We start from the raw sequence: 23662 nt of genomic DNA, 5'->3' as shown, positions 1-23662 counted from the left end.
TGAATTTGAAAAATGTTCAAAAGCTAAAATGTGACCAATATGATGTAAAACTAATGAAAAAATGTAAAATGTATATTTTCGAATGATACCTAGAGTGGTTATAGAAGTTTAGAGGAACGCTTTATAATTAACAGAATTAGCTGAGAGATAATTGTTTTCATATGTAAGCAAAATGGAAAGCGTAACCGAAGTATAACCATATGAATCAATATCGAATCAAATCGGAATGGAATTGAATCGAGAGCTTGCGAAACGGAATAGAATTGGGAAATTGGTATCAATGCCCAGCCCTACAGTATTTCATGAAGTATTGTACTTCTTTTATTATTTAGACTGATCTCAGTGAAATCAGAAACAGTAGGTTGACTTTTCTTTTGCTAATATCAGTGTGTGCTTACCGAAATTCGAAACACTGCCCCTAGTGGCCAAAGCAGTAAGTGTTGTTGGGCGTATGGTCATGGGCTCCATTTTCCGAGTGTAATGTCCACGGAGGGGTGCCAAAAGAGAGTTGTGAAGCGAGTTGTTTTCAGCTGTACAGGCTGTAATACAGAGAAGAGGAATGCATATTTTATAAACTGAACTCCCAATCCAAACACCAAACCTAAACCGAACCATAAGTGGAGTAAAAATGTAATGTTAAAATGCATAAATCTATTACTTCCTGGTTTCAATACGGGATTTGAGCCTAGGTTTCCCACACTGCTGACGCAATGCACTTGTGGTAGCGCCACAAGGGAAAGGTAAACACACTAGAGCTGATGCAAAAATGTCTGATAGGAGATGACACTTTGTTAGTGAGTCGGCATAAAGTATCCAATCCTAGGGTACTGGAACTTCCAGAAACACTATGCCGATTTCCCGTGTGATCATGTTGTATTATTTTACCAGCCAACTAAGAACTTTTTTGTAACTCTTTGGTTGTAAATGGATGAGTGTGTGTGTGTGTGTGTGCGTATTATTGCAGTTTTTGTTCAACAATCCAGCTTCCTCCACACCCTCTATCGAATCATCTATTAATCATCAACATTTACCTAGTTCACCTGTACTGTTGCAGCGTCCTCATCCTCATAAGCCTTGTTGGATGTACAGTAGAACCATTTGGACATGTGCAGTAGCCCAATGAGCAAACTCAATGAGTAAGGGGAAAAAATATATTGAACTATGTCTGTACAGCAATTTATGTAATGCTCTCTCCTCTGCCTACTGCCAAGACACAATATGATCTTGTCTTCAATTGCTGTGTGTTGCATACCTAATTTCAGGAGACCTAGCCACCCTTGCCAAAGGATTGCAGAATCTCATCTATCCTAGAGTTTTTCTATGGATCTTTCAATTCTGGGGGGGTCTTTGAAATTGCCAGTCTATTAATAAGAGGGCAGTCTTCATCTTGGCTGCATAATGAAACATCAATCCTAAGCTAAACCCTCTGAAAGGAATAGTTCACCCAAAATGAAAATTCTCTCATCATTTACTCACCCTCATGCCATCCCAGATGTGTATGTTTGTGTACGTAACACAAACGGAGATTTTTAGAAGAATATCTCAGCTCTAAAGGTCCATACAATGCAAGTGAATGGTGACCAATACTTTCAAGCTCCAAAAAGCACATAAAGGCAGCATAAAATTAATCCATAAAACTCCAGTGGTTTAATCCATGTCTTCAGAAGCGATCCAATAGATATTGAGTGAGACTTGTCATTGCAGTCCCTAATCACAATCATGATTTCAAGCTTGATTACCCTTCCTAGCGCTTCATGCATGCGCAAAGTGAAATCATGATCACCATGGAGACTGCAGATTTCGAGATTTATAGTGAAGTTACATTTTGGTTTGTTCTCGCCCAAAGTCTATTGGATTGCTTCAGAAGACATGGATTAAACCACTGGAGTTTTATGGATTATCTTCATGCTGCTTTTATGTGCTTTTTGGAGTTTCAAAAATTTGGCCCTTATTATACTTAGCTTTTAGAATACAGACTCTTGACACTTTGCAGCCAGACTGGCCTACAAGCTTCTGCCACAAATCTCCTTGTTTGTTTAACCTAAACTGCTGCTTGACTTATATAGAACCTCTTAAAACTCTCCTATGTTGCACCGCTGTCTCTACACTGGCCTCTAGCTCTGTTATTGTATTGGCTACTAATGGGCTGGTTGCCGAGCTCCTCGTCACACTCCTCCATTGCCCGACTCAGGTCCTCCTTTCCTGGAGGGGGCCGTTGCCCTTCTGGTCTTTCTGGAGCCCTGGAAGAGATGAGGGGAGGGAAAGGGGAGAGAGAAAGAGCAAGGCAGAATGACAGAGAGAGAGAGAGAGAGAGAAGAGAGATAGAAATACTTGCTTGCGGGTTCCCAGACATGCTGTCGCCTGGTCCTCAACCGCTCCTCCGCCTTCTGGTGGACAACAGCTCACTCCTCCCCCGGCGGATGGCAACGAGTCCTCTGGCCCCTGGCGGACGGAACCACTCCTCCCCTTCATCAGCTGATGGCAGCGACCCCTCAGTCCCCAGTCAGATGGCTGTGGCTTCTCCCCTGGCAGATGGCAGTGGTGAGGACTCCACGACAGCGCATCCCTCCTCCCTCCCGGGTTTCGGCACCACTGTAATAGTGTAAAGGATGGGCAAGGAGGAGGTGGGAACTGGCTGAACAATAAATATAAACTTTAATGATATAAATTAACTTAAAACAACATAAAACATAAGGACACAGACACACATGCAGAGTGGCCACGTCCATCTCTCTATCTCTCGAACTGGCGCCTCCAGCTCGTCTTTATCCCCCTCCCGGCTGATTAGCCCGATTCAGTGCCGGCCGTGTGTCCTCACGGCCTGGCTCCGACCCTCCTCCTCTTCACAACCATATACACACATCGTCCTCTAACCTGCACAATTTTTTTTCATAATTTTTTTTTGCTGTGCTTATTAAATCAGCCTACATTTAGGAGCTAGCTCAGATGAGTCTAGCACTTTGATGCGTGTGCAACCAGTGTCAGAATTTAACTTTTTTATTGAGGGGCCTGAAATGTATTTTTGTTTACCTTTGGGAGAGCATTTTTTATAACATACTGTGTAACATCCAGAGTGTTGTCCATTTACTGTATTTAAAATACTTCAATTAAATTGATTAATTGAAATGGTCAATTTGGTGTCTAATCCCATAGCTAGATAGGCCTAGAATAGAATGCTATAAATCTATATTTTTATCATGTGTTATATAACAGATAAAAAACTGAAGAATTCACTGTGCCCATATTTTAAATATATGCAACATTTCTGTCACTTTTGGTGGCATTTTTGCCCAGAGCCCTGGTTAATTTCTAAACCCTGTGTGCAACTGTTGTCAGATTCTTATATTGTTTTCTTGTAGATTTGAGCACTAAGCATAAGAATGCTGGAAGAATGCAACAGGTTTCTTTCGCCATTTGAGGCTACTTAAATGGGCAAGTCAGGGCTTTCTATTCAAAAATAGAGAAAAGTAGAATTAGCGTGCATGATTAGGTTCTACTTCATAATAATGTAGTATACATCAAATGCTTACTATCCACAGACCTAATATGAAGTTAGGACATTTTTATCCAAGTCTACTACATACAAATTATTTTATTTTATTTTTCTTAAATGTGGCCTGTGGCTTCTGACCAGCAAGGTTGAGAAACACTCCTCTATCTGTCTCAAAACCAGCAATGCTAATTCTTTAACATCAGCATGATATTCAGAGACAATTTGCCACCCATAAGCTGCTTACCATTGTTCTTTATTTAGAAAGCTGTTGTCTAGGGAGTGCCTGGTCGAAATACACGTGTTTACCAACAGAAGACTAACTTAAGCATTTAAAATTATGACTGAACGCAACCAAATAAATCTCCACGCCTGACCTTATTTGATAGATAACTCCACCCAAAATCAGTCACCATTCATCATCAGGGATGAGAGCGTGTGTGTGTGTGTGTGTGTGTGTTTGTGTGTGTGTGTATATATATACTGCCCCAAGCAGCTTTGCCCTGGTTTCAGTGTCTTCAGTGTGTGTTTAGAATGGGGAGCAGGTGGTGAAATTTGGAGAACATGATCAACTCATAAATGATGAATATCTCAGTCCCATCGCCTGAAAACAGCTATGATATAAAAAGCTACACGTTCTCACGTCTCTCTCATGCACATACACATTTTGTTTGCTGAAGAGTCAAATAGATGCTTAACCCCTTAAACTCTGGTGCATTTTTGGACTGCCGCCTGCAATTTTTCACATTCAAATTTAAAAGCTCACTATTCACACATACTGTGGACTAACTGCCAAAAATTAGTCTCATTTATCAGAACACACCACAAATAATACAAAATAATTGAAATAATAAAAAATAAAAAAATTGGTCTCATTTATCAGAACACACCACAAATAATACAAAAGAATTGAAATAATAATAAAAAAAAATTATATGTATGTTTACAATCCTATGATGAACAGAATTTATTTATTTATTTATTTATTTATTTTGTCCTAACTTTGTAAGCAAGTAATTCTGGTTCTGTTCTCTCGATCTCCCTTTAAAAAGTTAAATTTTTTTCCACGAAGGCAGCAAGTACTAGGACATTCAAAATGCAGATTTGAAATGTAGGTGGTGCAGATTTGAAATGCATTTTAGCCCTCATAAATGTGCTCGTCCAAAGATATTCAGTCTAATTTTCAGTTCATGAACCACTCCCACTGTTTCATTGAACATCTCGGCCTCTGAGTGGACTAGAAGCTGTCATTAGAAATCTGAGATTCTCCCCTTTGCAATAGTATAAAACATTTTATCACCAATAGTTGATAACATATTTTTCCAGTGATTTGTTTAGCATGATTTTCCTGCTGGACTGCATATTTTGTTCTGACATCTTAGATATAAAATTGGATTATTAGACAAGTAAAAACATTTCTCATTTTGTAGAAAACTGCCTAAGGTAAAAGCAAATATATCGTTTTTGGTTACTTGGGGCATTGATTGGCGCATAAAAAAGACATTTGTATTTGATGTCTTTCAGAATTCATATTTCACTTTGAGATTCTTTTGGAAATCTTTTGACCTGTGGTATTAGAGCAAAAAAATACTGCACAGTCACATTCAAGAAAATTAAAGCTTTCATTTGATATATGACATTTAAGTGCCATGTGAAAAACTTTTATATTCACATTAATGCTTCTACCACAGTACCTCTAGGTGGCGCCTTTTTTCGACGCAGATGTTTTCAGTCCTTGTTTTGTTATTTTCCCTAAATAAATACAAAATTGATGGTATTCTATGAAAAGTTCAGATTCTGAGATTTCAAATGACACCACATATGCCTGACTTATGTATGCGGGGACTTTAACGTGTACTTATCACTTTGATCTAAAGCGATTCTGCATTAACTAATGTTTGAGTGTATATGGCTTAAGGAGAGATCTGCAGATCAAAGGGTATAGTATACCCTCTTACACTTTTCTGTAACACTTTTCTGTGAACATGAGATTAGAAAATAAGCTTTCTTCAGATTTCTACTGTTATACTCTTCTGTTGGTGGGTCAGCAGTGGTGGGCACATGAGAGCTCAATTGTTGTTAGCATCCAGCAGCTTTTTTCAGTTCAAAACAAAAGCTGTTTGCGACACCACTTCTTTCTTAAGGAATCTTTATACTTAACGAACAGGCTTCTCTTAGTTTGCTTAAAAATTATTACGAAATGCACCAACTTTTTTTTATACTAAGGTGTTTGTTTGATGATATTTCTCCTGTTCGAGCACATAAAATTCTTGACCTAGGAGAATTTGGCTGGTCAGAGTAATTGTGGTTGTGGTTTGGACGTAATATTCTTTGTTTACAACTGGGCGTGCCAGCGAGATTGTTGCTAGCTAGGTTACTATCTAATTTATAACTTTGAACCCCATCTCTCAGAGGTTTTTCAAAAGTACACTTTTTAATGATGCTCAACACAAACTTCACATTGTCTCCTGTTGTTTAGTGGCAATTACACCTTCTTCTAGCACTTATTTGTGACAGCAACGGCTCAACTGTGAGTGTTGCCACCTTGTGGAGCCACTAATTTGTGCAAATAAATCCAGGCGCATGCGCCTACTGCGCTTTTAGAGTACGCCAGAACCCTTCTACATTGGGAAGCCTACAAACTTAGCCTAAAATATAGGGCCCTAAGATTTCCGCGATGCGAAGTGTGATGATTAAACTACAAAAGGCTGAGAATTAAACAAATAGCCCATACGGTCTCGCTGAGCTGCATGCTTCATCAGTAAGTGAATGTGAGAAACCACTGCTTACACACTAACCGCATCAATAACATCACGTGTGCTCTAATGACGTGTGTGTATTAATGACAAAGAGCAGAGCACTTTATTCACTGTGGAGCAGAGCACTTTATTCACTGTGAAGTGCAGCCCATGCAGAGTATATTTTTATATAATTAAATCATAGTTTTTAATTGGTTTAATAAGCACATTAGCCCATACAGCGAACAACTTTCCCAGAGGTGAGAAGTGAAGTCGTCAAAAACATCCGCCCAAATGGCAAAATAAAAGCTCCATTTAACTAGTTATGTGAAATTGAAAAAATGTGTTACTTCTGTATAGAAAAATTTTATATTCAATATAGTAGTAGTAATAAAAATAAAACGGATTTCATAGGGCCTTAAAAATAGCATAATGCGGCGGTCCCATAGACATTCAATGGGCTATACACTGGCGAGGAGACAAGTTTTATGTATGTCTATGAAGGAGATGCTTTATTACACTGAATAAACTAACTTAGTGAGTAAACAGCTCATCATTTAATGAATTGACTGCCTGTCCACTAATCTTCAACATGTTTTAGACTTCCATAACAATCCTTTTGGAATGAACTATGTGTGGAATTACCTACGATAAAACTGCTGTTTTCTAAGGAAGATTTTGCGATAGGTAGGCATCAGTTTACAGCTCTCCCCATTCACTTGTATGGTATCTGCAAACGGTGACTTAATGTCGTAACACGCTATTTGACCATTACACTCTCTCCAATGTTAAAAACACAGAGGTTGTTATCTCATATAGAAGATCTCTGAGTACACTCGGTAAGAAAAATCGGAACACACGTGTTCACTGCTCGAGCACTCTGCTGATGACGAGATTTACGTCACACCTCCTGTCCACAGACGCCTAGTGTTCACGTCTGGCTGAAGTATAGACCTTATTCACAGTAGCGGCATCTTTGATTTTGGACGGGAATATAAACAAGGTTGTGAGGGATAGAATTACCATCTCTTCAATGACATGCACTGTATAAAGCTATTAAAAAGCTCCTAGATCACATCTTGTTTTCCACAACTCATGCTGTCTGGAGTTTTGTCAACTGAAATTTCTTGGAAATATTTTTTTTCCAATGTTTCATCAGCAGAACGATCCAAAAACACTTTAAATCAACCACTGTACAACCCATTGAAGAGACGGTAATGGCCTTTTCACACCAAACCTGTTTTTTCGGTATGAATGTTCGTTCTAAACAAGCTTTTGTATGGTAACATTGGATTACTGTACAACACAGAGTCTGTAAAAACATTAAATGAAAAACTATTTGTGACTCTGTGTGAATAGACCTTCCGTCAGAGGTTCGTCTCGCAAAATCGTCACGGATTTGGTGTGAACAAGCCTAAAGTCTATCCCTCACAGCCTCGTTGTCATTCCCGTCAAAGATGGCGCTGCTTTGATTAGGTCTATATTTTAGGCTTTACACTGACTAGGTATTCTATGTGAAAGATTCTCAGGACTCAGATCATCACATCTGCTCTCAGCTTTGTCAATTTTTAAGATGTAGTGTGTAATTCTTTTGATATTAAAATACTTTCTCATATTCCAGCTTAATCAGCTAAGGTAACTATAAATAAGCCATTTCTTGGTTGATATCCCAAAGACTGCAAATACTGTGGCATATTTTTCTGTTTGTTAGATCGGCCTTCTCTACAACTTCTGACTCAACCAATGCTTTTTCTTTTGGTTTACCTGAAGTTAAAGCAAACCAATATCTTTGGGAACATGTACTAAAGAGGGCAAAGCTCAAGTAAAAGTTGAAGGTGTACCCATTTGCACTAAGTAGCATACTACCATTCCATTATTCTACATGCATCAGCATGAATGTAAACGTGTGCTTTTTTATGAAAATCTTTCCTTATACGAAAGGAGTATTTCGTTAAGTACAAGGAGAAATGCACTACCAAATGTGTTCTTAAATAATGAATTGCAAATAATAATGAAATTCATCAATCCTTATCTCTTGTAATTATAGGTTGGTGTGTAGTATTTATCTTTATTAATCAGCCTCTATTCGTGTGTGAGTTGCATTAATTAAACTACGTACACAGTTTAACATACTGAGCATGCTGGTTCTTGTCTCCTATTAATTATCACAATACACAACCTACTAATCATCATGATAAGCAAGAGCTACAGGAAGTTAAGTGTGGAATTTTGATTAGACACTGATTGGTGTATATATGTGTGTGTGTGTGTGTGTGTGTGTGTGTGTGTGTGTGTGTGTGAGAGAGAGAGAATAGGAGAAGATCAGGTGTCTTCGCATCTTCTCCTGAAAAGTTTGCACACATTGCCAACAGTTCAGTAAGCCAATATTGGCACTATGAAACAAACTGGCTGTGATTACGTCCCACTCATTAAGAATCGCCTCTATCTGTTGATAGAAGCTTTAAATTAAACAGAGAATGTCTAAACATTCAGTGAAGCTTTCATTAGAAATGAAATCACTCAAGGAGATGAAGTTAAAATGTTGTTGGACCTCCACGTAAGAAAGGTGGCTCATTAATGCTTCAGTATGGAGCTGAAGTGAAGAACACACTCCACATACAGTACCTTAATGAAATTTTCTTTACTTTTACTCTTTCCTCTTCAGCCGCCTTCTACCTTTACTATTTTACGATATGTGAATGTGAGGGAAAGGCAGCAGGCAAAAGCAATAAAACACATAGCTGACAAGATCTTAATTGAGCTCCTGGATTCAGCTCCAAAAATCGAATAAGAGCGCAGTGAAGTGAAGGAGGGGGAACGGAGAGGAAATGGGATGGCAGGCATGGGGAAATTTACTAGTAGGAGGACAGAATGAGAGATGTGGAGAGAGAATGATGTTGAGAGGTAAGGCAAAAGTTAAGTGAAGAACAGATGTTTGAAAGCAAAAGGGGCAGGCAAAGGTGAAAGGAAGAGCAGAACTGTATTTCTTCAGCACACTTGATCTCAGCTCATGAACAATCTGAGGTAAAGGTTGATCGCACAAGCTGACGTTGAGTAAATGGAAAGAGAGAAACGAGGAGTGAGAAGCTTATAAAAAAGTGCTGAAATTGCTTCATTTGGAATGGAGGAGGATTAAAGATAAGATATAAGACTATGATATTTTTAGAGCTTTTGATTCAGAACATTTTATTCTAAGTGAGTTCAGTGTGTGTTACTGTGTGTATTAAACTTGCAAATGGTTAATTGTTCTCACAGAAGACCGTGTTCACAGAATACGTTTGTCTCTTTATAGAGCAGAAAATCTCAATGGCAACAGAATTTTTCAGGTTTAAAAAATGTATTTGCTCACTTTGTGTCTGTCTTTCCCCCTCATGCTTTGTTCTTAATAAAGAAGAAGTTGAGTGCTATTGATTAAGCCTGCTTTAATTTAAAGTACCTGTCAGTTTTAATTGAACGAAAATGAAAGAATTTCTCTCTGTAATGAATTCAGTGGCTGGGAACATGATATTACAGGCATGATAATAGTCGGCTTCTCCTGAGGGTGACACGTGTGTCCCTTACATACAGTACATAGTATACACATAGATATACTGTTAGTCTGTATATCTACCTCTGACAACAGAGTCAAAAAGTCAGTACTCTTAAAATATAGATAATATTATACATAAATAAAAATATTGCTCCTCAACTCTCTCCTTTCTCTTTACTCTGAATTTGATATTCCTTTCCAGAAATACTATGGTTGTACATTCTACTGTCTGGTATCAGGTGGTAATACCATGGTACTTTGATATATATACATATACACTGGTGGCCAAAAGTTTGGAATAATGTACAGATTTTGCTGTTTCAGAAGGAAATTGGTACTTTAATTCACCAAAGTGGCATTCAACTGATCACAAAGTATAGTCAGGACATTACTGATGTAAAAAAACAGCACCATCACTATTTGAAAAAAGTCATTTTTGATCAAATCTAGACAGGCCCCATTTCCAGCAGCCATCACTCCAACACCTTATCCTTGAGTAATCATGCTAAATTGCTAATTTGGTACTAGAAAATCACTTTCCATTATATCAAACACAGTTGAAAGCTATTTGGCTTATTAAATGAAGCTTAACATTGTCTTTGTGTTTGTTTTTGGGTTGCCACAGTATGCAATAGACTGGCATGTCTTAAGGTCGATATTAGGTCAAAAATGGCAAAAAAAGAAACCGCTTTCTCTAGAAACTCGTCAGTCAATCATTGTTTTGAGGAATGAAGGCTATTCAAGTCTTCAAAGACATACAACTAAACAAGAGGATAACTACATCAGAGTCTCTAGTTTGAGAAATAGACGCCTCACATGTCCTCAGCTGACAGTTTCATTGAATTCTACCCGCTCAACATCAGATATATGTACAACAGTAAAGAGAAGACTCAGGGGTGCAGGTCTTATGGGAGGAATTGCAAAGAAAAATACACTTTTGAAACAGAAAAACAAAAACAAAAGGTTGGGCAAAGAAACACAGACATTGGACAACAGATAATTGGAAAAGAGTGTTATGGATCTTAACCCCATTGAGCTTTTGTGGGATCAGCTAGACTGTAAGGTGCGTGAGAAGTGCCCGACAAGACAGCCACATCTATGGCAAGTGCTACAGGAAGTGTGGGGTGAAATATCATATATACACTGATGACCAAAAGTTTGGAATAATGTACAGATTTGCTCTTATGGAAAGTGGCATTCAGCTGATCACAATGTATAGTCAGGACATTAATAACGTGAAAAATTACTATTGCAATTTGACATTTTCTTAAACTACTTCAAAAAATCCTCCACGTGCAGCAGTGACAGCTTTGCAGATCCTTGGCATTCTAGCTGTCAATTTGTCCAGATACTCAGGTGACATTTCACCCCACAATTCCTGAATCACTTGCCATAGATGTGGCTGTCTCTGTCTTGTATATATATACAAGGAGTGGACTTTGTTGCAAATTGCAAAATGTATTTAAGTGTAGCCCTTTTCTTTATGAGACATTTTACAAAGCATAAGTGTAGGGCTGCAGATGTACTTTTATGTATTGTCAGCCAGGTAACTGTTTCACAAATAAATACACCACCATAATCCAACTACTATTATTAATGTTGTTATTACAAAAAATTTAGTCAAAAATGTAACAAAACTGTTGTACTGTTCTAACAAACCTGAACTCCGCAGTGTGTAGCCTATTATTTATGTGGCCAACTGGATCCGGTGCATAGCGGAACCGTTTACTTGTGTGAACCCGATCATGTTGATATTTAACCTCCTGAGTCCCGAGTTTGACTGCTTTGTGCATTTCACATTTCCCTTTTTGATTTGTAACCAGTAGCACCGAATAAACAAGCAAAAAAACAAAAACAAAAAAAAACAATTCTAAAGCAAATAGTTTTCCTAAAAATGTATGTCCACACAAGGGCGTAGATTTGGCTTGAACATTGGGTGGGGTTGCAGCATGAAGCATTTACATATTAATGAATATTAACATAATATGAAGCGAAATGACCCACAAATGTGTTAATGTTGAAAGTTATTCAAAATAACTAACATGTTTTTTCAACTTTTGAGGGAATATTGTCCCAAAATCCACGCATGTGGATATCATGTTTATCAGTGCACTGACACAAGAAAAATGTATGAACTTTTTAGAGCGGCATATCAAATGAAACTAGAGACCCAAACAAGTTTCAATGAAAAAACTTAAAGCGGTTTCATACCAGAGGCACTTCTGTTGGCTCTGCGCCCGTAGAAGCGCTTGATGGAAACTGACGTCATGTTGTTGTGTCACGTGATTCGGTGCACCAGAAGTTTGACCCTTTAATGAGAGTGTTGTGAACAGTATTCAGTCGGTTTAAAATAATTTAAATTATGAGTTGCGTGTAGCGAAGCCAAAATACAATATCCACGCATGCAGATGCGGGGTCGCATGAAGTTAATGCAATTAGTGCTGTGATTAAACTATATGGCCAAAAGTTTGTGGACACCTGAACACCAACATTTATATGTGCATGCTGTACATTTAATTTCAAAACCATATGGATTAATCCCACTATTTACTGCTTTCTGTAACATCTTCCAATGTTCTGGAAAATCTTTCCACTTGTTGTTGGAATATAGTTGCATGGATTTGCTTCAATTCAGACACAAGAGCAACAGTGAGGTCAGACACTGATGTTGGGCGATGGATCCTGGCTCGCAGCTGGCATCCAATTCATCCCATAGGTGTTCAATGGGGTTCAGGTCTGGGCTTTGTGCAGGCCAGCCAAGTTCTTCCTCACTAGACATTATTTCTTTATGGACTTCGCTTTGTACACAGGGGCATTGTCATGCTGGAACAGTAAAGGGCTCTCCTCAAACTGTTACCACAAATTTGGAAGCAAACAATTCTTTAGAATGCCACTTTATGCTGTATCACTTAGATTCACCTTCACTGGAATTATTGGAATAGCCAAACATGATAATTGAAAGGGGGTGCCCACAAACCTTTGGCCATATAGAGTATTTTCTGTTCAACAAAATTGCAGTTTATTTTTTTATTTAGTTTTTTTCTTATCACTATTTTCAAACCAGTGCCACCCAGACCCTTAAAGGAATATTCCAGATTCAATACAAGTTAAGCTCAATTAACGGATTTTGTGGCATAATGTTGATTTAGATTCATCTCTCCTTTTCTTTTAAAAAAAAAGCTAAATGTCTGTGTTAATGTAAGGCACTTACAATGGAAGTAAATGGAGCCAATTTTTGGAGGGTTTAAAGACAGAAATGTGAAGCTTATAATTTTATAGAAGCTCTGACATTACTTCTTGTGTTAAAACTAATTTATTATTTGAGCTGTAAAGCTGTTTAAATCAGCATTTTTAGTCATTTTGGGGTTTTAAGGTTTGTGGACATTACATTGTCATGGCAATGAAGTTGTAAAATTGGCTATAACCCTATAATTGGCTATTACTTATTACCCAGATTTGAGCTTTTTTTAAAGAAAAGGAGGGGCAAGTCAAAAATTATTTTTGTGGTAATCAATATTATGCCACAAATGCTGTCGAATATACAGTACAATGGTGATAAATAATTACCATATTCATATACTGTGGTATTTGCATGGTAGTCCAAGTTACTTCAAAGAGTACCATGGAATTACCATGGTACATGTCCAAAAAACATGGTATTATCATGGAACCATGTCCAAAACAACCATGGTATTAGCATTGGTATCTTTTTGTAAGTGATGAATAGCATAGATTTCAGTGCAGGATATTGGCTGACCAGTTAAAACACACTTGTTTTAGCTGTTGTGCAGTTCAGAATATTGTTCAAGGTTCTTGCGTGAGAAGGGCACTGCTGTATGTATCTCTATGGGCCTTATTCTCACTTTGTATATTATGAACCAATTATTTATCCTGTACTTGTAGTTTGCATCTTCAAAGGCATTTACAATGGCACTAGAAAACTTCATTAATAATGCATAGAATGATGATGCTTTATGGGTGTGTGGTTTATGTCAGGGTTATGCAAATCCTGGTGTAAATTACAGATGAACTCACATGGGTACATTAAAGTGAAATTCTTGGCATTCAGAGTCATAGTGTTGCCTTGTGTGAATACACGTATTAGAGAAATTATAACAGAACTTATGTAAGTGTGTGACATGACAATTCCCCTCTGTCATTATGGCTTGTATAACAGGATTATAACAGGTTTGAAAAGGTCTCACAAATAAAACAAAATCATAAGTGAAAATAAAGTACGTCACCACTCTCTTTCTGTTAATCAAACTTAATCTGTTTATATCCTTCTCTTCCTACAGAAAGACTATTGAGGTGAAGATTATAGATGATGAAGAGTATGAAAAGAATAAGACCTTCAGCATTGAGTTAGGAGAGCCAGTGTTACTGGAGATCGGACAGAAACATGGTAAAGTGTGTAAATATGTGTGTGCATGTTTGTTCTTCCATGTCTAAGAGAAAACATTAAGCCGTTGTCTTAATGAAAACCTCAACAGATGCATATATTGTAAACTCAGGGCTTCTTAGAATATATTTTACATTTATTAACAAAGTTGAAAATATCAACAGTTTAAATAAGCCCATGTCCTTAACCAAACACAGTCTCAAAATTGCATCCTTACATTTAATCAATCATGTTTCATTTCAATTGTATTTACTACCATCAACTTCATAAAAACAAATGTCAGAATATATATTAATGCAAATGCAATTTATAAATGAAACTTATATTAACAAAAATTGAATTTCAAAATGTATGAAATAGCTCCATAAATTCAATGCCTAATATTTTCACTGTGTGACTATAAAAAATAGTCAATTCAAAGGAGCCATAATTCTCAAAAAATACAAAAATATCTTCTGCTTATCCCTTATTGCAATTCAAATTAAAGGTTCAAAGTCAGCAAAAATGCAAAATGATTAAGTCCTTTTGTCTATAAGCCAAAAAATCACTAAAGTGGTCAAATTAATCTTAAAAGGGATAGTTCACCCAAAAATGAAAATTCTCTCATCATTTACTCACCCTCATGCTATCCCAGATGTGTATGGTTTACTTTCCTCTGCTGAACACAAACAAAGGTTTTTAGAAGAATATCTCAGCTCTGTTGGTCCATTCAATGTAAGTGAATGGTGGCCAGAACTTTGAAGGACCAAAAAAGCACATAAAAGCAGCATAAAAGTAATCCACAAGACCTCACTTGTTAAATCCATGTCTTCAGAAGTGATATGATAGGTGTGGGTGAGAAACAGATAAATATTTAAGTCCTTTTTAAACTATAAATCTCCACTTTTACTTTCACTTTCACATTCTTCTTCTTTTGTTTTTGTCAATTCACATTCTTTGTGCATATCTCCACCTACTGGGCAGGGATGATAATCTATAGTAAAAAAGGACTTAAATATTGATCTGCTTCTCATCAACACATATCATGTCATTTCTGAAGACATGGATTTAACCACTGGATTACTTTTTATGCTGCCTTTTTGGAACTTCAAAGTTTTGGTCACCATTCACTTGCATTGTATGGACCTACAGAGCTGAAATATTCTTCTAAAAATCTTACAGTAAATAATTAGCCACTAATACCTGCAGAGGTATGTTACCTTAGAAAATAACTGGACGCTATCATTAGTCCCAACATTATTTATGCAGCCTTACATGCATGGACTATTAGCACAATGACATTCATAAGATTTATGGAATTTCCTGCTTATCAGTTTTTTAGAAGTTGAGAGAAAGCATATCTCTTCATCAAGCAATTTAATTTGCAGTCATCAGTCATTGTTTGTTACTCTTTAGCAAATTTAGGAATATGTTTTGAATAATCTATTTTTCTCTCTTACTGTTTGTCTGTATGTTTGTGTACTGTAGGAGATTCTAATGAGAACAGAGCTGAGGTTGGGGCTGAAGAGGAAGAAGTGGCTAAGATGGGATGTCCCAGTCTGGGAGAACATACCAGGCTGGAGGTGATGATTGAAGAGTCCTATGAGTTTAAGGTAAAACATAAACCTTAGTTTTCAATGTAGCTTAATAAAATGAATATTACCAGTTGTTGGGGTTTAACTGTATGTTTTTTTTTTCATGGTATGATAACCGTCACAAAAAATACCACAATATTACAGTATCATGGTATTAAGGTGCATTCTTAAGGTCCATATATCCATCCATCCATCCATCTTCTGAAGCTGCTTGTTCTATGTGTTCCTGTAGCTCAACTTGTAGAGCATGGTGCTAGCAATGGCAAGATCATGGGTTTGATTCCCAGGGAACACTAGTGCCTAATGCATAAATGTAAATATGTAGGGTTTGGGGGTAGTGCTGGAGCCTATCCCAGCTGTCTTGGGCCAAAGGCAGGGAAACACCCTGGACTGGTTGCCAGTCCATCACCAGGCAACAGACATAAACACTTTCACCTATGGGCAATTTAGAATTTCCAATTCACTTAACCCTGGGACTGTGGGGGGAAACTGGAGCACCTGGAGGAAACCCACGCAAACATGAAGAGAACATGCAAATTCCACACAGAAAGGCCCTGGTTGAGATGGGATTCAAACTGGGGAACTTCTTGCTATGAGGCGATAGCTAGTTGACAGCTAAATTAACAATAAAAAAAGACATGTTCCCTACTGCAATTTCATTGTATGTCATATTGTTAGACATCATTTTTGAATTATTATGAAATTGAATTTAGCAGGAAAAAAAAAAAGAAACACTTCAGTTCAGATCTGCATTTGATTCAATAACTGGTTGCTTATGTAATTTAGTTTGATTCTAAACAATACCTACTGAAACATTAGTGATTATTATTTTGCAGTTTATTTATTGTTTTCTCCAGTACTGTCTATTTTCTGCTACAGTATCAATGTCAATTTACTGTATGCCTAATGCAATTTGTAAACCTTATTTAGAACTTTACAAATAAAACATATCTGTAGTAGTAGTACACATTGTAGGACCACTGTTGCGCTGCACTTAAAGGGATAGTTCACCCAAAAAAGGAAAGTTCTCTCATCAATTACTCACCCTCATGCCATCCCAGATGTCTGTGACTTTCTTTATTCTGCTGAACACAAACAAAGATTTTTAGAAGCATATTTCAGCTCTGTACGTCCATATAATTCAAGTGATTGGTGACCAGACCTTTGAAGCTCCAAAAATCACATTAAGGCAGCATAAAAGTAATCAATATGACTCCAGGTGTTTAATCTATGTCTTCAGAAGTGATTTGATAGGTGTGGGTGAAAAACAGATCAATATTTAAGTCCTTTTTTACTATAAATATCTGCTTTCACTTTCAAAGTAAAAAAGGTGGAAATTTTAAACTGTTTCTCACCCAAATTGATTTAATCACTTCAGAACCAGTGGAGTCGTATGGATTACCTTTATGCTGCCATTGATTTTTGGAGCTTCAAAGGTCTGGTCACCATTCACTTGCATTGAAAGGACCTACAGAGCTGAGATATTCTTCTAAAACTCTTTGCTTGTGTTCTGCATATGAAAGAAAGTCATACACATCTGGAATGGCATGAAAGTGATTATTTATGAGGAAATTATGAGAGAATTTTCATTTTTGGGTGAACAATCGCTTTAAAACCTAACTAAGAGGTGTATTGTGAAACCGTTATATCCTTAGTTCCGGTCCTGGATGCTGATTAGTCAATACAATGCTAAAATACACAGTATAGTGACAGCTATGAGTGATGTATATCACTTTGCAGCACGTTGTGCCTAATAACACCCTTTAGCATGACTATATTGGGAATGTAGCTCAGTCTCTTGTACGTTGTTTCTTAAAGACATAATAGGTTCATACAAATAATAACATTGATTATAATGGATCTTATGCATTAGAATAACAAAACTTTGTCATGTGTGATGTTGTGTGTGTCTATGTGTGTAGAGTACAGTGGATAAGCTCATTAAGAAGACTAACCTGGCTCTGGTAGTGGGCAGCAGTAGCTGGAGAGAGCAGTTTGTTAGTGCTGTGACTGTGAGTGCAGGTATGCTACTTCCTATTTGTTCATATTTTACACCCTATTCTTTATGATATCCATTATAGAGCACAATAGTGACTGCATTGGCTTTGGTTCCGGAAGCATTTTTCTCGTTCATTTTCTCCATACTTCATTCGGGATAGTAGGCATTGTCACTTGACCCAAACATAAAGTGTGTTGTAATAACATCAACCTCGAAAATAATTTACGTTAAACAAGCACCATTTAAGCACAAGAAAAACGTTCTCCCGACTCGCGGTTAATCCAGTGTCTTGAATGTGTCGTCTCCTCAGCTCCCGTGGCATTATGGGATAGTACAGTGTCCAGTGCACACTTCAGAATCTCGCCAGAAATATTAGGTCCTTCAGGTATTTCTTACCTACTGTTTTATGAATAAAGAGCATTAGGACACAGAGTAAAAAACAATACAATATGAAATTATTGACATAGTCATCAATTATATATTATAAAACAATAAATTTGAAAAAAAAGATTTGCAGAATATACTCACTTAGCACTTTATTAGGAACATTATGGTCCTAATAAAGTGCCTGACGTGGTCTTCTACTATTGTAGCCCATCCATCTCAAGGTTCGACATGTTGTGCATTCTAATATGCTATTCTGCTCATTACAATTGTACAGAGTGGTTATCTGAGTTATTGTAGCCATTCTCCGTTGACCTCTCTCATCAACAAGACATTTCCGTCCTCAGAAATGCTGCTCACTGTATGTTTGTGTGTGTGTGTGTGTGTGTGTGTGTGTGTGTGTGTGTGTGTGTTTGGCACCATTCTGAGTAAACTCTAGAGACTGTTGTGCGTGAAAATTGCAGGAGATCAGCAGTTACAGAAATACTCAAACCAGCCCATCTGGCACCAACAATCATGCTACAGTCAAAATCACTGAGATAAAATTTTTTCCCCAGTCTGATGGTTGATGTGAACATTAACTGAAGCTCCTGATTATAAGATAATCGTATTAATAAGTAGCTGTACAGGTGTTTCTAATAAAGTCCTCAGTAAGTGTATATACAAATATTTAAGTAGTTTGGGAGTGTAGTGAGAGCGACTCAATTACATGATTCGCAATGCTTCATGGAAGTGGGCGATCACTGCTGAGTGCTCTTGGCTCCATTTCCATTGTAACAGCAACTTTTCTGATTGGCTGCCGCTATCTTCAGGATTATGGGTAGTGTAGTTCTTTACCAGAAATCAGCTACTTAGCGTCACTGTTTTAAAATAAATTTGAAATGGCACTGCAGAAGCAAATATCGTCATATTTGTTATAGTTGAAAATCTATTTTTCTAGCGAAAAAATGAATGAGATTTTTATTTCCAGAACCTGACTGGAGCGTTCTTTAATGAATCTGTGTGCTCTGTCTCAGATATGCATTAATGGCTTTTGAACTTCTGCCAAAATAGGTTTTTGATTAAATAATCTATCAATTTCTACAACGTGCAATCTGTACCATTTGTTGTGCCATGTTTATTTGGTGGTAGAGCATGGCACTAGCAACACCAAGATCATGGGTTCGGTTCCCAGGGAACACACAAACTGATCAAATGTACAGTATACATTGAATGCACTCAAGTCGCTTTGGATAAAAACATCTGCCAAAAGCATAAATGTAAATGCAAAAGTCAGTCTATAAATCATGTCTAATCTTCTTCTTGCTTTGACCTCTCAGGTGATGATGATGAGGAGGAGAGTGGCGAAGAGCGTCTTCCATCCTGCTTTGATTACATCATGCACTTCCTCACAGTCTTCTGGAAGGTTCTCTTTGCATTCGTCCCACCCACAGAGTATTGGAATGGATGGGCCTGCTTCATTGTGTCTATCTGTCTGATTGGTGTGTTGACGGCGGTCACAGGCGATCTTGCTTGTCACTTTGGGTGCACTATTGGCCTGAAGGATTCAGTCACTGCTGTGGTGTTTGTTGCCTTGGGGACTTCGATACCAGGTCAGTGTCAAAGAAAAATGTCAAATGAAAAATGCAACTGCTTGCAACATGTCAGATAGTTCAATGACATTGGGTCAGATCTCTGGCATTGTGGGTAGCACACAAGCTCATGACATGCTGTTGGCTCACGGAGACACGAGTTCAGGTCAGGCCTGTATCATGTCCCGATCCCACTCCCCCTCTCCCTCCCTACCAGTTTCCTGTCATTCTTGTCCTGTCCTTAAAGGCATTAGAAAACCTATAAATAAACAATAAGAAAGTTTAGACTGAATTAATCAATTCAGGAATTAAATGAATTTATGAAATATTAAATTAAAGTTTAATAAAACTAAATTAAAGAATTTTCCATTTTCTGAAGAATATGTGTGGTGCTTGTCTTTGCCAGAAATCACCTTCACACTGCAAGGGTGTTGTGTGTTATTGACAGGGAGTTGGTATGTGGTCACCAGAGGTGGGCAGAGTAGCCAAAAACTGTACTCAAGTAAAAGTACAATTACTTTAAAAATAATATATTACTCAAGAAGTAAAAGTGCTAACATAAATAATTACTTGAGTAAGAGTAAGAAAGTATCCAATTAAAAGAGTACTCAAGTAGTGAGTAACTTTTTACTTTCACAAATGACATAATGGACATTTACTCCCCTATATTCCATTACATAATACACATTTAACATGTATTGCAGAATTATTATTATTATTATTAATGGAAATTCTGTCAGCATTCACCATTATGTTGTTCCAAACCCATATGACTTTCTTTCTTCCATGCAACACAATAAGGATATTTATTGTTAGTCTTGGTCACCATTTACTTTCAGTGAATGTGTTTATATATATATATATATATATATATATATATATATATATATATATATATATATATATATATATATATATATATATGTGTGTGTGTTGGGCCTCATGTATTCAGATAGAAGACAAAGGCAGGCCTAACGCAGTCGTAAAAACATAACTCAAGCCCCCACCTTCTAAGTCGTAAATCTTACTGATAAAAATCGCACCAAAATCAAACAAAGGGAGTCCAAAACAGACTACAAATCCATGAAGCCTTGCTCACTAAAGGATCGAACTCTCAACTCCTATTGGATGAAGCATACAACAGAACGTCCCTCAGACATGACATCAGGAGTTGAAATACCTCTGAAATGTTTCGTGAGTTACTTCCAGCGACTTTGTTCACCGAATATAGACGTAGCTTTTTGCTGCTCTCAGGTGCAACCTCGTGGCACAAGGAAGTAATGTCCGACTTGAAACTGTAGCCATACAATCTCCATCTCGCTGGACAAGTTGAGATTACTCTGTGTTCAACCGAACACTCTAACGGATCCGAAGGAGACCGCCAAGCAATTCGCATCTTCATCCGTTTGCCTACAGAAGTGAAGAGATTAAAGATTTCTCTTCCATCTTCAATCAAGTCGACATTTCTGAGTTCTCCGCCAGCCCGCCGAGAATCAACAGCCGTACCGCCCGCCGACAGAGTGAGGAAACGGCCTCCCGTCATCACCCGAGCCTCAAGGAACCAGGTCAAAGTTAAAGGACGGAGGAAAACACATTCTACCTGTGTCCTCATGCGATTCAAGTAAGAGGTTACGTCTGGGCAGAGATAGAATATTATAGTGTGTTATTCTTGTGTTTCAAGGTTTTTGCTTGTACAGTTTACGGACCACCATGTCCGCTCATTATTAAAACTCAGGGTATTAATTATCACGAATTTGTTTTGCTGTATTGTGGTCCAACCAATATGGATTGTTGTGAAATTTCACCATCGCGGGTGAGACAGCAACAGGAGTTCATCCACTAAATATTCAAAGTACGCAGGACTGTTTACGAGCCGTCCACCGCGTCTCTGAGCGATGAACTAAACAGCTGCTTTCTCTCCCACGATCGCGAAATCAGCTTTAGGGCTGTCACTTCTCTCTCTCTCGTACTAACCACACACACACACACGCAGGCACGCGACCCCTCACAAACATTCTGGCACACATTTTGGCTGGTAGATAACTTAAATGCTAAAGCCCAGCTTTGTCCCTAAGCTATCGTACAAGCGGATATACGCGGTAACTGGTAGACGCCATCTCCGCCCCCATTCACGGTCATATTCCCTGGCCGGAAGTCTCGCGTGACATACTCTCCACGAGAGTCACGTCCGCTATTTTGTGCGCGTCCCTCCTTACACACACACTGTCACACACACACACACCTATGTGTTATAGAATTATTTTTATTTCCATATCTAATCATATCACTGTTTAGTTTGTAGTTGTAAGTCAGAAATTTATTGACTGCATTGTATTAATTATTAATTGATATTACTGCATAAATAAATTTTTGTTTATATTACAAAGAGAAGTGTGTTTGTTTTGCATACACCTGTGTAGTGCAGACGGGATGTCAGTGCTCGGATTCAAACCTTCATTCATTGTTTTTTTTCCTGAAAATCGATATTCTTCGGATGCCGATTTTCCTAAGAAAACAATCTAATATTGAGACTGTTATACTATCTGGTTATTAGTCCCTGATTTCAGGGTGGTGCCCCGTCAATGCTAATCCTTATTAATATTCTATTGATTTTTGATAATTGATAATTATCTTTGATGATTGAATTTGAATGATCAATAAGATAGTATTAATTTTAATTAATGTTTCATCGATGTTAACAATTAACGATTATCTTTGATAACTGTTGATTTAAAGGATTAAAAAAAAGCTAACATTGATTCTAATCAATGTTGTATTGATTTTAATAATTAATAATTATCTTTGATAATTATTAATTATTGCTAATAATCAAACTTGCTCCTAAACTTTGCACACTACATTTACTGGAGTCCCATATGAGGTTTTAATGAGTTAGATTCAATTGATTAATTTAAATATTAATTAATAACTACAGAAATAATTATTAATTATTTCTGATAGTAACACTGATCTAAACAACCAGTAAAGCCCTACATATATATATATATATATATTGAAAGTGAATGGTGACCCAGACTGTCAGTCCCTAACATTCTGTCTAACATCTTTTGTGTTGCACAGAATACAAAGGGTCACACGGGTTTGGAACAACATGAGGGTTGGGAAATGATGATGGAATATTAAATTATGGCTGAGCTATCACTTTAAAGGGATAGTTCACCCAAAAATGAAAATTCTCTCATCATTTACTCACTCTCATGCCATCCCAGATGTGTATGACTTCCTTTCTTCTGCAGAACACAAATTAAGATTTTTAGAAGAGTATTTCAGCTCTGTAGGTCAGTACAATGCAAGTGAATGGTGACCAAAATTTTGATGCTCCAAAAAGCAAATGCAGGCACCATAAAAGTAAACCATAAGACTCCAGTAGTTAAATCTATATCTTCAGAAGTGATATGATAGGTGTGGGTGAGAAACAGATCAATATTTAATTAATTTTTTGCTAGAAGTTCTTCTCCCTGCCCAGCAGGGGGCGAGAAGAATGTGAATCACCAAAAAACAAGAAGAAGAATGTGAAAGTGATCTGTTTCTCATCCACATCTATCACATCACTTCTGAAGATATTGATTTAACCACTGGAGTCTTATGGATTACTTTTATGCTGATTTATATGATTTTTTTATTTTTATTTAAAATGTTGGCACCCATTCACTTGCATTGTATGGACCTTTGTTTTCAGCAGATGAAAGAAAGTCATACACATCTGGCATGAGGGTTAGTAAATGATGAGAGAATTTTCATTTTTGGGTGAACTATTCTTTTAAGGGTTCTTATCAGATCTGGATGAATTTGTCAGTAAGAAGAGAGGTTTGGAAATATTTCTAGTAATTATTATGGTGAAAACGTGAACATGTCCCACAGGGGCATTATATATGATGCTGAAAAATAAACCAAAGCACGATCATGCTTTCTTAATGCCTACTTTCACTATTTCATAGCTTTTAGTTGTTAGTT

At 37.3% G+C, this 23662-nt stretch overlaps 1 protein-coding gene across 6 annotated transcripts in view; it reads left to right on the top strand.

The window, feature by feature from the left end:
- The window catches only part of slc8a4b (solute carrier family 8 member 4b), a 100738-nt gene that overhangs the window by 71690 nt on the left and 5386 nt on the right, over nucleotides 1-23662 (top strand). For 5 of the 6 annotated variants that reach the window (XM_051648605.1, XM_051648613.1, XM_051648630.1 and 2 more), the window contains exons 5-8: nucleotides 14056-14162; nucleotides 15627-15751; nucleotides 17656-17755; nucleotides 19436-19708. In XM_051648605.1, the coding sequence (XP_051504565.1) occupies nucleotides 14056-14162; nucleotides 15627-15751; nucleotides 17656-17755; nucleotides 19436-19708 (605 nt within the window). The remainder of the gene's footprint in view (nucleotides 1-14055; nucleotides 14163-15626; nucleotides 15752-17655; nucleotides 17756-19435; nucleotides 19709-23662) is intronic. The other variant, XR_007892411.1, reaches the window with a different exon arrangement.

This window comes from Myxocyprinus asiaticus, chromosome 2, assembly GCF_019703515.2.
Source record: "Myxocyprinus asiaticus isolate MX2 ecotype Aquarium Trade chromosome 2, UBuf_Myxa_2, whole genome shotgun sequence".
Classification (NCBI taxonomy): Eukaryota; Metazoa; Chordata; class Actinopteri; order Cypriniformes; family Catostomidae; genus Myxocyprinus; species Myxocyprinus asiaticus.
The sequence above is the reverse complement of the archived record's forward strand: the minus strand, read 5'-3'. Positions and strand labels throughout refer to the sequence as shown.